Consider the following 14,803-nt stretch of genomic DNA (forward strand, 5'->3'; position numbering starts at 1 on the left):
CAGCATGGGAAGCATTCGTGCGGGTTGTCCAGCATTGTTTTGGCAGTCACAGAGCAGAGAATTATGCTGTGCTTGAGGAGAACCTGCTGAAAACGTATCCGCTTATGGGAGCCCGAATGTCACTGAAGACGCATTTTTTACATTCTCATCTCGACTTTTTACCATAAAAAATCTGGGCGATATCAGCGATGAGCATGGGGAAAAATGTCATCAAGATATAAAGATGATGGAAAACCGATATCGGGGAAAATTCACTCCGAGCATGATGGGAGACTACTGTTGGTTCTTGTAAAGAGAGACGGATGTGCGGTACAAGCACAAACGCGAGCGCCTCAAACATTTTGGAGCAGGCTGACCTCACTTTTATATTGCGGTAAATTGACATAAATATACTTTAACGTGTCTCTGTTATCGTCTTCTGGTTTGTTTTCAGAATAAACACATCAAAACAATTTTGGTGGGACAGAGTCCAAACTCCAGATATGGTGTTGATATATTATATTGATATTCAAAAGTGTCAAAATGTCAATGATGTGTATTTCAAAAACCTGATGTGCTAGCTTAATTCCGATTTCATATATGGAATCGGTGTAAAAAACTTAATAAAGAGCTGCTCTGAAGTTCCCAGTAGCAAACAAAAAATATTTTTTTGTAGACCAGTGAATTGATTTGGTTCCTAGGCTTCGTGTTTTGGTTTTGCTATATTTTAATAGTTACAATTAAGCCATTAGATTTTATTTTTAATAGCAATACTTTGGTACTGTAGAAAATTCCTGTCATTTCAATTTCTCAAAAATGCGCATATCACAAAGTCAGGACTTTTGACCAATGACTGAGGTGGGTAGTCAGGTGTTCAATTCAAAAGCACCCTCCTTTATGTGGACTAGATTCATTTTCCAGAGGTGTTTGACAGTGCTTCATTAAAAAATGCAGGCAATTTGCACATTGTGAGCATGCGACTGAGTGGACGACTTGGCATGTGGATTATGCAACCAAGTAACGTAAGATTTTTGCTATTGATTGACGGGGGTGGGTGATATAACTAAAAAATATGCAAAAAATTGGAGAGTAACATATATATTATGGTATTGACCTAAAAATCTAAAGATATCTAAAATGAAGTCCTTCTGTTCTGGTAAATGACCCATAACTTCCCACTAATTAATTTGTAGTCTTGTGATTTGTTTCTGGTGATTATTTTAATAGTTACAGTTACACTTTAGACCTTTATTTTTAATAGCAGCACTTTGGTATGGTAGATAACGCTTGTCATTTCAGTTTCTTAAAAATGTGCACCATCACATGGTCAGGACTTTTAACCAATGAATGAAGTGATTCAAAAACACAACCCGGCGTGAACAGGCTTCCTGTTTGTGGACTACAGTGATCCCTCGCTATATCGCGCTTCGCCTTTCGCGGCTTCACTCCATCGCGGATTTTATATGTAAGCATATTTAAATATATATCGCGGATTTTTCGCTGCTTCGCGGGTTTCTGCGGACAATAGGTCTTTTAATTTCTGGTACATGCTTCCTCAGTTGGTTTGCCCAGTTGATTTCATACAAGGGACGCTATTGGCAGATGGCTGAGAAGCTATCCAGCTTACTTTCTCTCTCTCTCTCTCTCTCTCTCTCTCTCTCTCTCTTGCGCTGACGTAGGGGGGTGTGAGCAGGGGGGCTGTGTGCAGCTGCTTCCTGAAGGACATGCTGCACGGAGCTTCGCATACTTAAAAGCTCAAAGGGCACGTATTGATTTTTTTTATCTGTCTCTCTCTATCTCTCTTCCTGCTCCTGACAGAGGGGGTGTGAGCTGCCGCCTTCAACAGCTTTGTACCGGCGGTGCTTCGCATACTTAAAAGCCAAAAAGCCCTATTGATTTTTTTTTTGACTGCTTGCTTTGCACTCCTTTGAAAAGGAAGATATGTTTGCATTCTTTTAATTGTGAGACAGAACTGTCATCTCTGTCTTGTCATGGAGCACAGTTTAAACTTTTGAAAAAGAGACAAATGTTTGTTTGCAGTGTTTGAATAACGTTCCTGTCTCTCTACACCCTCCTGTGTTTCTGCGCAAATCTGTGACCCAAGCATGACATTCTAAAAATAACCATATAAACATATGGTTTCTACTTCGCGGATTTTCCTATTTCGCGGGTGGCTCTGGAACGCAACCCCCGCGATGGAGGAGGGATTACTGTACTTCAATTTAATTGAGGTATTTGTTTGGCAATATTTTAGCAAAAAATCCAGGCACTGTGCACATTGTGAGCATGCGACTGACTGGACGATTTGGAGTGTGACCATGGATTGTGTGACCAAGCAATATACAATTTTTGATTGATAGAGATGAGCAATATAAGTAAAATTTGATATTTACAAAATTTTGGATAGTAACAGTATACTGTGTGTATATCACAGTATAGGCCTAAAAATGACTACAATGAAGTCCTTCTGATTTATTTTATTTCAGGATGATTACTGAAGTCTCTTTTAAAACGTGAGATCAAACGAGTTATTTTTTATTATATTTGAATAGCCATCTAAATGTCAATTAACCAAATCAAACTGAGAACAGATTTATCGAATAATAAATGCTGTTTTAGAATGAAACCTATCTGGCAGCAGTGCAAAAAAATCTCTCGAATATTCCACCTTGTGTGTAACATATTGACACAATTCTGAATGCAAAATTACACACGAGAGAGCAGCACACCTGTCACTATACAAAGTACACAGCTAGCACCAGTTTGACATAAAGAGAACAGCACATGACGTGGCTTATTGTGGAAGGAACACGTTGCGTGTAAAGATGACAGTGTAGGTCAAATTGACGTTTTCTGTGTACTTTGTATTAAATGCACAGACACCGCATACCCGACAATGTATGCAAAAGGAAGAATAAACAGTCCGCTTTCGTTGCCTGTGTATGCATCTATCATACAACCGTGTATGTATGCTATTCAGTCTGTGCGGCAACATTTTGATATAGCTGTGTTCAAATCATTTTTTTTTTTTGCTAAGAAGCACCTCTTTCGTGGCCAAGTGCCATGCTCCTTCTGTGTTCACAAAGACAGCCCACCATTCATTCTCTTTTTTTAATATAAATACTAGGGGCCCCCTAATCGCTTTGCTCCCCAACCCCTGCCTGCACTACACGCCAGTCACTTCGCGTCTCTGCTGCTTGTGTATATGGATTTCACTTTCAACAAAAAAACAATCTTTTAATTCTCACTGATATGCCTCTTTATTGGGAAGAAACACTGCTTTTCCCTGATGGCAACATGAATTAGACGATCTACAAGTCTCCGACTTAAAGTTTAAATCCAAACAATATATTTGATCGCTTTTCGCTGTCCTGTAATTTCCATTTGTTTGGGGTAATGTGATGTTTACTATTATTTTTTTGAGACTTTCAAATTTGAGTACTTTCATTACCTCTAACCTGCTCTGCATGTGTATCATGCCAATGTTTTGGAAACTCTTTATGACGTTCTACTTTGTCTTCTACTCTTTGTCTTTTATTTCCGGCCCCGGGCGTGGTTAAATCTCTTGGCACAAAGTCTCGTCTCACGGGACATGAAAGTGTCTCTTTGAAAAAGTTGCGTCTCGTCCCAGAATTTTTTTATATAATAGAGAGATATGCAACTCACTTTGTGTACAACACAATACAATTTATTTTTGTGTAGCCCAAAATCACACAAGAAGTGCCGAAATGGGCTTTAACAGGCCCTGTCTCTTGACAGCCCACCAGCCTTGACTGTCTAAGAAGACAAAGAAAAACTCCCAAAAAACCCTTGTAGGGGTAATAAATGGAAGAAACCTGGGAAAGGCAGTTCAAAGAGAGACCCCTTTCCAGGTAGGTTGGGCGTGCAGTGGGTGTCAAAAGAAGGGGGTCAATACAATACAATACAATACAATACAATTCACAGAAAAAAACACAAGTCATCCTCAATACAATATAATAGTGCAATAGAAATATGACGAGTACAGAGCAGAATTTCACAGTAGATTATATCCCATAAAATAATGTACAATGTGCCATCTCACTTGTTCTATTTTTCCATGTTCAATGGATGCTGTCAGTGCAATTTCTGTGAGTTTATTTTCCCTTTTTAGCTAACTAAAATAACGTGAACACTAATATTTTTTAGATTAGTGCATGATGTTTTTTTTATTATATGTACTGGAAAAAACGTGATTATAAGCGATACATTATAGAAAAAATATAGTTGTCTGGAGGAGAGTGACATAATTCACATTCGGGTATGTACAGTACATGTAATATGTGAGCGTGTGTGTACTGTATATAACAGTGGTTCTCAAACTGTGGGGCGGGCCCCCTATGGGGGTGCTAAGATGTGATAAAAGAAAACAAGAATCGAAAATATGAAAAATACATCTATTGAAACCAAAACAAATTAACTTAAACTACATTCTGATACTACAAAAATAAATATAGAGTTAGATAAATGTCGATAAAAGTTAAGTAGGTATAATAAAATATGCATCTATGATATATCATTAATTAAAAAAGAACAAATTGGTATTAGAGGGCTCCTTTCAAAAAAACATTACGGGGTCGTGATTAAAACTGTTATAAAAATTCGGGTCGCAAATACTTAAAGGTTGAGAAACGCTGGTATATGATTCAGTGCACGAGTCAGCAATTCAATAGATCTATTCTCAAATCATAGATTTTTTTTAAAAAGGAACCTCCTTTATGACCAAGTGCCATTTTGTTTTGGTTCATCCGTTTTCACACAGAAAGCCCACTCTTCATTCTTCACCCTGTTTTTCCATCTCCACAGTTGTACTGCCACATTCCATGCTATATCAGAAGGTAACTGAACACCCACTCTCCATCACACCACTACAACGTGTGCATCATTTTTGTGACGAGTAACAAAGGTGTCTTCCTTAAGTGCTAAACTGTGGTAAGAATGCTATACAAAATTTACTCCTGGTTGACAAAGTTCTACCGGTTTGTCCAGTGCTGGTCACTATAGGCTTCTATTCTATCTGAAACATTGTTCTCTGCTCTCTGTAAAAATGTGAGAGTAAAATTTTTTCTCAAACTTCACTACAAACCATGCGGATAAGTAACATATTTAAAAATATCATTTTTGGGTGGACTAGTCCTTTTGAGGACTTTTTTGTACTCCTAGCTGATCAGGGACATCCATATCCTGTGATTTTACAGGTTGACATAAGCTTTGGTATCGGTATGCGTTTGGATAACCTTTTATTTTATGACTAGCGGACTACGTTACTTAGTTTAATCTGTTAAAAGTAGAAACATGCAGTGCTACCAGGAATTGACAGCAATGGTCCATGGTATTTCTTCTTTGAACACCTGACAGTGATATATTTTTAAAAAAAGATCACACAGTGGATGGTTCTGTTGGTGCAATCTGACCAGCTTTTCTTTCTTCTGAGATCAGGCAGTGACAGCACGCATGCATGTATACGCTGTGAACTATCCATGTATGTGACGAAGCAGATTGTGCAGCGTCATAAAGTGTGAGGTGGAGTCCACCCACATTATGCACAGGTGAAAGTTCTGTGCATGCACAACACAAATTGGGCAGGTAGCGCAGATGGGGTTGTCACATCCCCTCTCAGCATGGCTGTTACTGCTCTGTGATATCCTGCTTGCCTCATAAAGCACCGTGGGGTGCTGAGGAAAAAGTTAGTCTAAGCTGGCCACACTGTGAATTTTCAGGGACAAAATCTCTGAAAGGAATGCTTTGGCCAGTCGGCACTAATCAATTGGATTAAGCTAAGGAAGCACTAAAAATGAAGCCACAGTGGTCTGGGTGGCATAACAGAGAAGCAGTGAACAAATGTGAGGTGATGAAAGAATATTGCTGGTAAGAAGGCTATGTGATGAGAAAAATCACACAACAAAGCTAATGAATACCTTGCTGGTACTTTTAATATATACTGTATGTAATATTCTAGTTTGAAGCAAAGTTTTTGTAGTCTGAATTGTTTCAAAATTGCAAATTAGCTTAAAGGCATCAAAAACACCCCTTCTTGGTCTTTCAGGCTTTTAATTGCTTTTCCTTTTTAAGTGTCTCTTCAGGCTTGGAAGGAATGAAGGAGCAGGAGATCTGCAACAAAATCATGGCCAGGCTGATTGACGGCTATGGTGCCATTTTTAAGGAGATGCCAGAGGAGAGCAGCCAGAACATCTGCAGTGTGATTATGGTTAAGGTGAGTTGGCGATGTCAGCTTTTCACTTGTGGTTGTAGAAACGGTCGGAGAAAAACATGTTACAATTGTTGACCTTATTTTTTTTTATCCTGTTGCATTGTTCTGGGTCTTTTTCAGGCTTTAACCTCAGGAACGATTAAAACATGAGATTTTTGTATTTATATTGTAGTTATGAACCATTAGAATTTCTTTTATTTTTTAATCGTATGTACATCATGTCACCGTTTTTGTAGCTTTGGCATTTTATGAATGTGTTACTAGGGGCAACCTCACATAAGGTGGCAGTATGTGCCATGTCAGAAATGCTTTGCTTTAAAACCTGATGCTGAATTCAGTGTAGCATCCAAAATTCCGGATCCAACACTAAAACATCTTCAGCGTGAGTGTAAGGGTTGATCACCTTTTGATTTGTGATTCACAGGAACTCTCGTTTTGGCTTTTGCAACAGATAGGAAGCGATTTTATGAAATAGACCAGAGTCAAAATAATGAGACAGGCTTGAATACCAAAACTCTATCTGATCTTTACCCATTCCTAATCACTAAACAAAGGTCAAAGTTAAAAATAACATGAAACACAGGATCAAAAAGCCGGTAAATTCAGAAAAAGAAAAGTAATTGCGTAGGAAAGGGTTTAGTTTATCCAGTCCCAGTTAAAGAGGTTTCATAGTGGCCATTTTAAATACTGTTGAACATTATGATATCACAGGTAGTGCTCTTGGGGGAATCGCCATAGCACTTGGAAGCATCAAGCTTAGAAAATAGCAGTGACCACCCAGAAACAAAATGGCATTACAATATACGGTAATCAAAATTACTGAATTTTAATCTGAGAGATAATACAGATTAAACAACCTTAGAAATTAATTCTGCAGGGTATACAAAACTTAGGAGGGATGTAAATAACATCTCTAAAGAATCTAGGAAAGGAATAATAATTATGACAACGGTCTTGTGTGTAGATTTTGGCAAAAAATCCCCTTCAGGTTATTATATGGTTTAATTAAAAATGTAATTTTTTTTTAAAACACTGACCGCAGAATGTTGTGCAAAATGCATTGGAAAAGTCAAAGTAGTTTGCAGCATAGTGCGTCTGAAGTAACACAGTGACAAAATTAGTGCAAATTAGAATAAACAACTATTCTTTTTACAATCAAATGTCATTGTTTGCCTCGGAATAAGAATTTTTCTATATAGATTTGAATAGCAGTGTTCCATCTGACTGTCTCATTGACTGTAAGGCATTCTTCTTTATTTTGTAAAGCACACTGTGATGTGCATTTCAACAGGTGATGTACAGTATAATAAAGACTTAGACATATGTAGTAGAAATATTTTTTACCCCTTTACCTTGTGATGATGATATAAGTACAGTATAAGGTTAATCAACTCGCTTTGATAATCACTGCTTCAGCCTGTTCATTTTAAGTACCGTTTCTGAAAGTCACTGTATGTAATAGCACTGTGTGAATTATTTTTCTGCCATATGTACTGTGTCAGCTTTTACTTTGTAATGCAAAAAGAACTGTATGAAATAACAATTTCACTTTTTCCATATTGACATGCATAATGTATCTTTCAATGTGTGCCATTTGAGAATAAAGTGTGAATATGAAATGAGGAATGATTGGAAGCTGAACTTGGAACATTAAGAGCTCAGATTCATCAGAGCTAAAATTCAAAGCAGTGGATACGTGAAGGAGATCAATAAAGCTCAGGCAAATTTTTCACCTCCACTATGAATTTTATGACTTTGGTCTTTACCAAATGTAATGTTTTTTTTCAAATTTGCCTTATCCAATTCAGGGTCATGGTTATGTGTTGGCAGAATTGGGCACCAGACTAGAAACAACCCTGCACAAGGGTACCAGTCCATCTGCATTATTAATATACTATCCTAGCGAAATGCCTATTTATTAAATCACCAGTAACGGTGCACTGCTATAACGATAACATGCAGTGAATACTTGACTTGAGCATTTCTAGTTTTCCTCCTGTTTCTTTGTACGATTACCGTTCATTTGCTCAGAGGTTGATGTGCTTGCTTCTTCCTGAGCAGCTTTTTTCTCCACCCTAGCGGCCCGCTTCTTCTCTTCTTCCGTTGGCATCTTTTTGCATTAAAAGTGACTAAGTCAGTTTTTGTGTTGCAAATTACTGGCATTTAAGTGTTCAATCTGCCTCAAGAATGATTTAAGATATGAAGAAGTAGAGGAAGTGACGGCGAAGGTGGTAGGGATGAGAACGTGCCCATACGCCTAATAATAATTCTTTATTTGTCACATACATAGTTATACAGGACAACACAAAGTTTAATGCATCTTTTCGCATACCCCTTGGGGTAAGAGCGCAGGGTCAGCCATTGTATAGCGCCCCTGGAGCAATTGAAGGTTAAGGGCCTTGCTCAAGGGCCCAGCAGAGTAGCATCTCTTTTGGCAGTGACGGGGATTCGAACCAGCAACCTTCGGGATGCCAGCGCAGATCCTTAGCATTGCATGGCTCCCTGCTGGCCGCTGCTGAGAGTTGATTCTACAGTAAAATAAAAAGATTAATAAAAATCATAACTCTGAAAGCGGACAGTAGAGGTCACATATCTGTGTTCCAAATTTCAGGTCAATGGGTCAAATGGTTTGCGAGCTACAGGTGATTTAAAATCCTGGACAGACAGACAGACACAGCCACGGTAGTGTACTATATAAGATGATGCTACTGGCTAGCCTGGTAGGTAACTATCCAAATAATCAGATTGAGATCAGACCTGTGAATGTAATACTCTGATCTTCATATATAAAATTATATAGTAGTTGCCATCTGAGAGGACGTGCCAAATGTTTGCCAACTGGCCGACCAACCACAAGTGTTACCTGGTAGATAACCATTCAAATAATTAGATTGCGATTCAGACCTTTCAGTGTAATACTCCGATCTTCACCCTGTCAAGTAAGCGAACCAGCCTCTCTGGCACAACGTCAGAGGCTTCCACTCAGGTGCTGATGTCTGTGGTTCGATCCCTGTAAGGGGAAGTAGAAGTACATACACCTGAGGAGCCGCAGTTAGGACAAAACATGAGTCCTGTTCTCTTTTTATTATTTGGCAGGTACTGTATAACATATCTATGATCTGCTTCTCGCAACTGAGAGGACGTGGCGGATGTTTGCCAACTGGCCGACCAACCACAAGTGTTACCTGGTAGGTAACCATCCAAATCTGATTGCGAATCAGACCTATGAAGGAAAAAAAAAAGATAGAGATGTACAGATATTTTAAAATATCTATAGATCTATCTTTTTCTTTTTTTTTTTCTTTTTTCTTCATAGGTCTGAATCGCAGTCTGATTTGGATGGTTACCTGCCAGATATATATGAGAAAAGCCAAGCAAAATGACACCTTTTATTGGCTAACTAAAAAGATTACAATATGCAAGCTTTCGAGGCAACTCAGGCCCCTTCTTCAGGCAAGATGTAATCATAATTGCATTTTGTAACCTTTTTAGTTAGCCAATAAAAGGTGTCATTTTGCTTGGCTTTTCTCTACATTCATAATGGCTGACTCGGTACAACACCCTAGTACTATATATATGTGAGAGAGATATAGGAAGAAAGAGAAAGAGATCCACTCAGGTGGATGAGCATCTATTGGTCCACCGTGACAGGTATAAGAAAGGAAACATTCCGGCATATTAAACAAAAGAAATATTGTGAATTTGACAACACAGTTTTCAGAGGTGAATTTTCTAAAACTAGAAAATGTTAGAATATAGCGGTGTGAATAACACAAGACTTGATATATCAAGTTCCAAAATGACACAACACTTGCAACAAGAAAATACAACATGTAAAAATTCAAGACATGCGCCTTTTATTGTATTTTGTAAAGTGATTTGCTTATGAAAAATATAGTATGAAATATCCTTAGTAGTGTCTAAATGGAAAAACCCTCTTAGCACTTTAGATGGATTTTAGCCCTGCTGCTTATGTCTTTCAGGAAGTCAGTACCAATGTGCCACAACAGGACAAGTCACTTGACAGTTCAAATCCAGAAACGCCAATTCCTGTACCAAGAAAGAAAAAAGTAAGTACAGCTGCACCAATGATCCATGTTTTCAGGGGCTTAAAGCCCATTCTGTGTTGGGATCACACTAAAGTGTATGTCATATTAGATGAGTAGTCTATGACATAGTCGCGCCACTGGTGGTGTGGTGGCTCTGAGGCTAGGGATCTGCATTGGCAACACTGGTCTACAGAAAAATATTTTTTGTTTGCTTCTGGGAACTTCAGAGCATCTCTTTATTAAGTTTTTTACACTGATTTCATATATGAAATCGGAATTAAGCTAGCACGTCAGGTTTCTGAAATATACATAATTGATGTTTTGACACTTTTGAATATCAATCTAATATATCAACACAATATCTGGAGTTTGGACTCTGTCCCACCAAAATTGTTTTGATGTGTTTATTCTGAAAACAAACCAGAAGATGATACCAGAGACACGTTAAAGCATATTTATGTCAATATACCTCAATATAAAAGTGAGGTCCGTGTGCTCAAAATTGTCTGAGGCTCTCGCTTTTGCGCTTGTACTGCACATCCGTCTCTCTTTGCAAGAACCAACAGTAGTCGCCCATCATGCTCAGAGTGAATTTTCCCCGATATCAGTTTTCCATCACCTTTCCATCTTGATGAAATCTTTCCCCATACTCATCTCTGACATCGCTTAGATTTGGTGGAAAAAAGTCGAGATGAGAATGCAAAAAATGCATCTTCAGTAACATTCTGGCTCCCGTAAGCTGATGTACTTTCAACATATTTTCCACAAGCTCAGCATAATTCTCTGCTCTGTGACTGTCAAGAAAATTCTGGACAACCTGCACGAATGAGGGCGCTGATTTAGTTGGCTTCAGTTTCTTTATGAACTCATTGTCAAGCATCAGTTCACATTTTTCAGGGCCAACAAAAACACCTTCCTTAATTTTGGCGTCACTTTTCTCGAGACCAAACTTATTTCTTAAATGCTGAAACACATCACCTTTACTGTACAGTCACCCTAGTTGTCCAAGACCTGGAACATCATAACTAAAAAATGGGACGTGCTGGACGAAAACGGTTTTCAGATTTGGAGTCAGCAAGTGAAATTTGTTAAAGTACAGGTGAAAGAATCCCAGTAGCAAAATGCTTGTTGACCAGTGGGAAGGTTGCCGGTTCGAATCCCGTAATGCCAAAAGGGACTCTGCTCTGTTGGGCCCTTGAGCAAGGCCCTTAACCTGCAATTGCTCCGTCCTGGGTATGATGTTAATCTGCATCCATCCATCCGTGCATGTAGGCCCTCCAACCTGCAGGGAAAAACTTAGGGGTTGGTGGCAGAATTGGCACTCCAGCCACCATAAAAAACCTCCTAGTGTTCCACTCCATCTGAACTAGTGTGGTGCTGAGGTATCACCCATTGCATGGCTGCACTTGGGTCCTAATCTAGGATCCTGAGTTGGTTTGTCATGTGGTGGGTGCGGCAATGCCTGGTATCAGTGCATGCTCCTAACCTTTGCTTTTGAAAAACCTAGTATGAAAAATCCATAGTAGTGTCTAAATGGAAAAACCCTCTTAGCACATTAGATGGATTTTAGCCCTGCTGCTTATGTCTTTCAGGAAGTCAGCACCGATGTGCCACAACAGGACAAGTCACTTGACAGTTCAAATCCAGAAATGCCAATTCCTGCACCAAGAAAGAAAAAAGTAAGTACAGCTGCACCAATGGTCCATGTTTTCAGGGGCTTAAAGCCCATTCTGTGTTGGGATCACACTAAAGTGTATGTCATCTTAGATGCGTAGTCTATGACATAGTCGCGTAATGTGACATCGGCTTAAGGCCAGAAACCAGAGTCACTTTTTAAAGGTTACTCAATCTGCTTACCTTTATTTTATGTAGCTAGTACTTTTTGTGCCTGGTTCAGTTGTTCAATGCTGCCCTCTCTGATAGTCATTCCCTAAGGCTCTACATGACCCCTTTACTTGTTTCTATTTTGCATTATTCATTACAGAGTTGAGGTGGGTGACGTTCTAGATGAGGGAGGTTTTCCCCTTTTTTCATATTCTTTCAGAAACCGTTTTGATTATTTTCATTTATATATTGATCAATAATGAAATTCTGATCAATCAATCAATGGCACCGGATTAGGGGCTACTGTGTCAGACAAAACAGTTACAGGTGAACCAAAACGGCAGATGGTACAATAAAATCCAGGCAAATACTAAAAAGTAAAGAACATCAAAACAACAGTAACAAACAACTGAAAAACAAAAATCAACAGGTGTCTCATCAAATAAATGGTCAAAAGTAGACAATCGTGATGAAAGTAATAACAATAAAAAGTACCATCCTACCTCATCCACCCACAGTTGGTACTTTTCAAGAAAGATAAGAAAGAAAAATACCTCAGCAAAACCAAGGAGGGAAACACAGTCTGGGTATTGGGACCGACTGACATCAAATTTAGGTAGAAAGAACAAGAGAGTGATGGCAACACAGGCCACACTGGCTCTACAAAAATTGCACCAGAGCATGCTGTTCTGTAACATATGAAGAACGTGATCCCAGCATCACCACTGCTTGAGAGTTCCAGAAGAGCAAGATTGAAAAATGATCAACATGAGAGAGAGACCTCAGATTTCCACTGAGAATCTAAAGACGCATTTACAGCTGCGTTGCCTCAGACAAAACCACTTTGCTGGACAGAAGAGATAGAGAGAGGTCCAGTAAGAGAAACATTTGGGGAAGGAAAGGGATGTTGGAGTGAAAGATAATTCAGAGAAATTTAACTGTAGACATCTGGAAAGCTGAGTTTGAGAATTTGGGGTGGGGATTAAACATCTGCAAAAAGAAGTACCTGGGACGCTTGCCTGGCAGGAGATATCAGTGGACAGACCCATGGCAAATCACTTAATATAAGTGCGGTGAGCAATCCTAAATTGAATGTTTTAAAGATTTGGGTCCTTCGACAATAAAATACTACTAAAAATAGATTTCCGAGATAGTGGGATGTTAAGGAAATTCTAGATGCTAAACAGAGAATTGGCATAGGACAGTATGAAGCTTTGCACAGACAAGCATATAGAAATGCCACTGGTCTTGAGGTAGAGGACAGTTAAAGATGGGGAAACATTGCAACTTTTGAGAACAGACCTTAGTTGTAAGCAAAAGAAAGAAAGAGGAGAATGAAATTCTAAACTTAGACCTCGGGGACTAGAATGTCCAGAGGCCAGCATTGTTAAAAATGTTGGCAAGAGTTGTAATACTTAGGGAGGCCCATGTGGGAAATGAGATGGGATGACCACCTGTACGTAAAGCTGGGTTGTTGAAGATGGGAATGTGTAAGTGTCATGTTGGACAATTCTGTAGAAAGTTTTTCAACCCTGTACCATAAAGTTAACATGTAGGATGCTAAAAGGTCCCAAATTGGTTTCATAACATTTTTACTTTTAGTGCTGGGAGGGAGACGAGAGGGAGAGAGCGTGAGATCTCTGGGGAGCTATACTGGATTCAATGGCAAACCAACAAAGAGGATTAACAGCAGGAATCAACTTCTTAATTTTGAATATTTCAGTCATGTCCACTCTTAACCTCCATTTAACTAAACTTTAAAGGTTTAGCTCCTTCATTCTCATGGCTCAGACCTCTGAGTCCCAGATTTATAAAGTTTCTGTCCTCTGGACTCTCTCTGGTGCTGTTGTATCTTTTTTGTAATATGGAGACCAAAACCATACAGTATTTCATATGAGGCCTCATTAATGTGCCATATATCCCCAGCATAACTTCCTTTGAATTGAAGTCCAGTATCAGATTACGGTTGATTACTTGTGTATCCTCTTCATTCGGATCAGAGCATAAGGTCAACACAAGAGCACTCCACTCTGCACGATCTTTCGCCTTTGCTTCTGTTTCATACCAAGTCATTCCTAGATCTTGCAGTTCTCTCTCTACAGTTCTTTGGCAGTTTGTTCTGGGTCTGCCTCTGTGTCTCTTAAGCTGTAGTGTACATCGAGGGCTATTTTTGTGATACTTGTTTCTGGCATCCTTAATCTGTGCCATATTCATCTCAGACCTTATTCCTCTATCTGTTGAATGATGCCTGTGGGTTTTGTAAGATCTAGCAAGTCCTTGCTAGAGATCCGGCTCAGCTAGAATATTCTGCTCGATAGTGCTCTATGTCGACCTTGGTTATACTCCAGCCATACCTGGTGGCATGGATTGTGAACTATCTTACAGACAGACCTCAGTATGTGCGTCTTGGGAACTGCAGGTCTGACATTGTGGTCAGCAACACAGGAGCGCCACAGGGGACTGTACCTTCTCCGGTCCTGTTCAGCCTATATACATCGGACTTCCAATACAACTGCTATCGTGGGCTGCATCAGGAGTGGGCAGGAGGAGGAGTATAGGAACCTAATCAAGGACTTTGTTAAATAGTGCAACTCAAACCACCTACACTTGAACAAAACCAAAGAGCTGGTGGTGGATTTTAGGAGGGACCAGGCCCCTCATGGACCCCGTGATCATCAGAGGTGACTGTGTGCAGAGGGTGCAGACCTGTAAGTACCTGGGA

The 14,803-nt window shown here is 39.4% G+C and overlaps 1 protein-coding gene across 6 annotated transcripts in view; it reads left to right on the plus strand.

Moving 5' to 3' along the window:
- fam13a (family with sequence similarity 13 member A) overlaps positions 1-14,803 on the plus strand; it is a 242,902-nt gene that overhangs the window by 52,008 nt on the left and 176,091 nt on the right. For all 6 annotated transcript variants that reach the window (XM_028802748.2, XM_051928116.1, XM_051928112.1 and 3 more), the window contains 2 exons: positions 6,070-6,211; positions 11,850-11,936. In XM_028802748.2, the coding sequence (XP_028658581.1) occupies positions 6,070-6,211; positions 11,850-11,936 (229 nt within the window). The remainder of the gene's footprint in view (positions 1-6,069; positions 6,212-11,849; positions 11,937-14,803) is intronic.

This window comes from Erpetoichthys calabaricus, chromosome 5 (assembly GCF_900747795.2).
Source record: "Erpetoichthys calabaricus chromosome 5, fErpCal1.3, whole genome shotgun sequence".
NCBI classification, from domain to species: domain Eukaryota; kingdom Metazoa; phylum Chordata; class Cladistia; order Polypteriformes; family Polypteridae; genus Erpetoichthys; species Erpetoichthys calabaricus.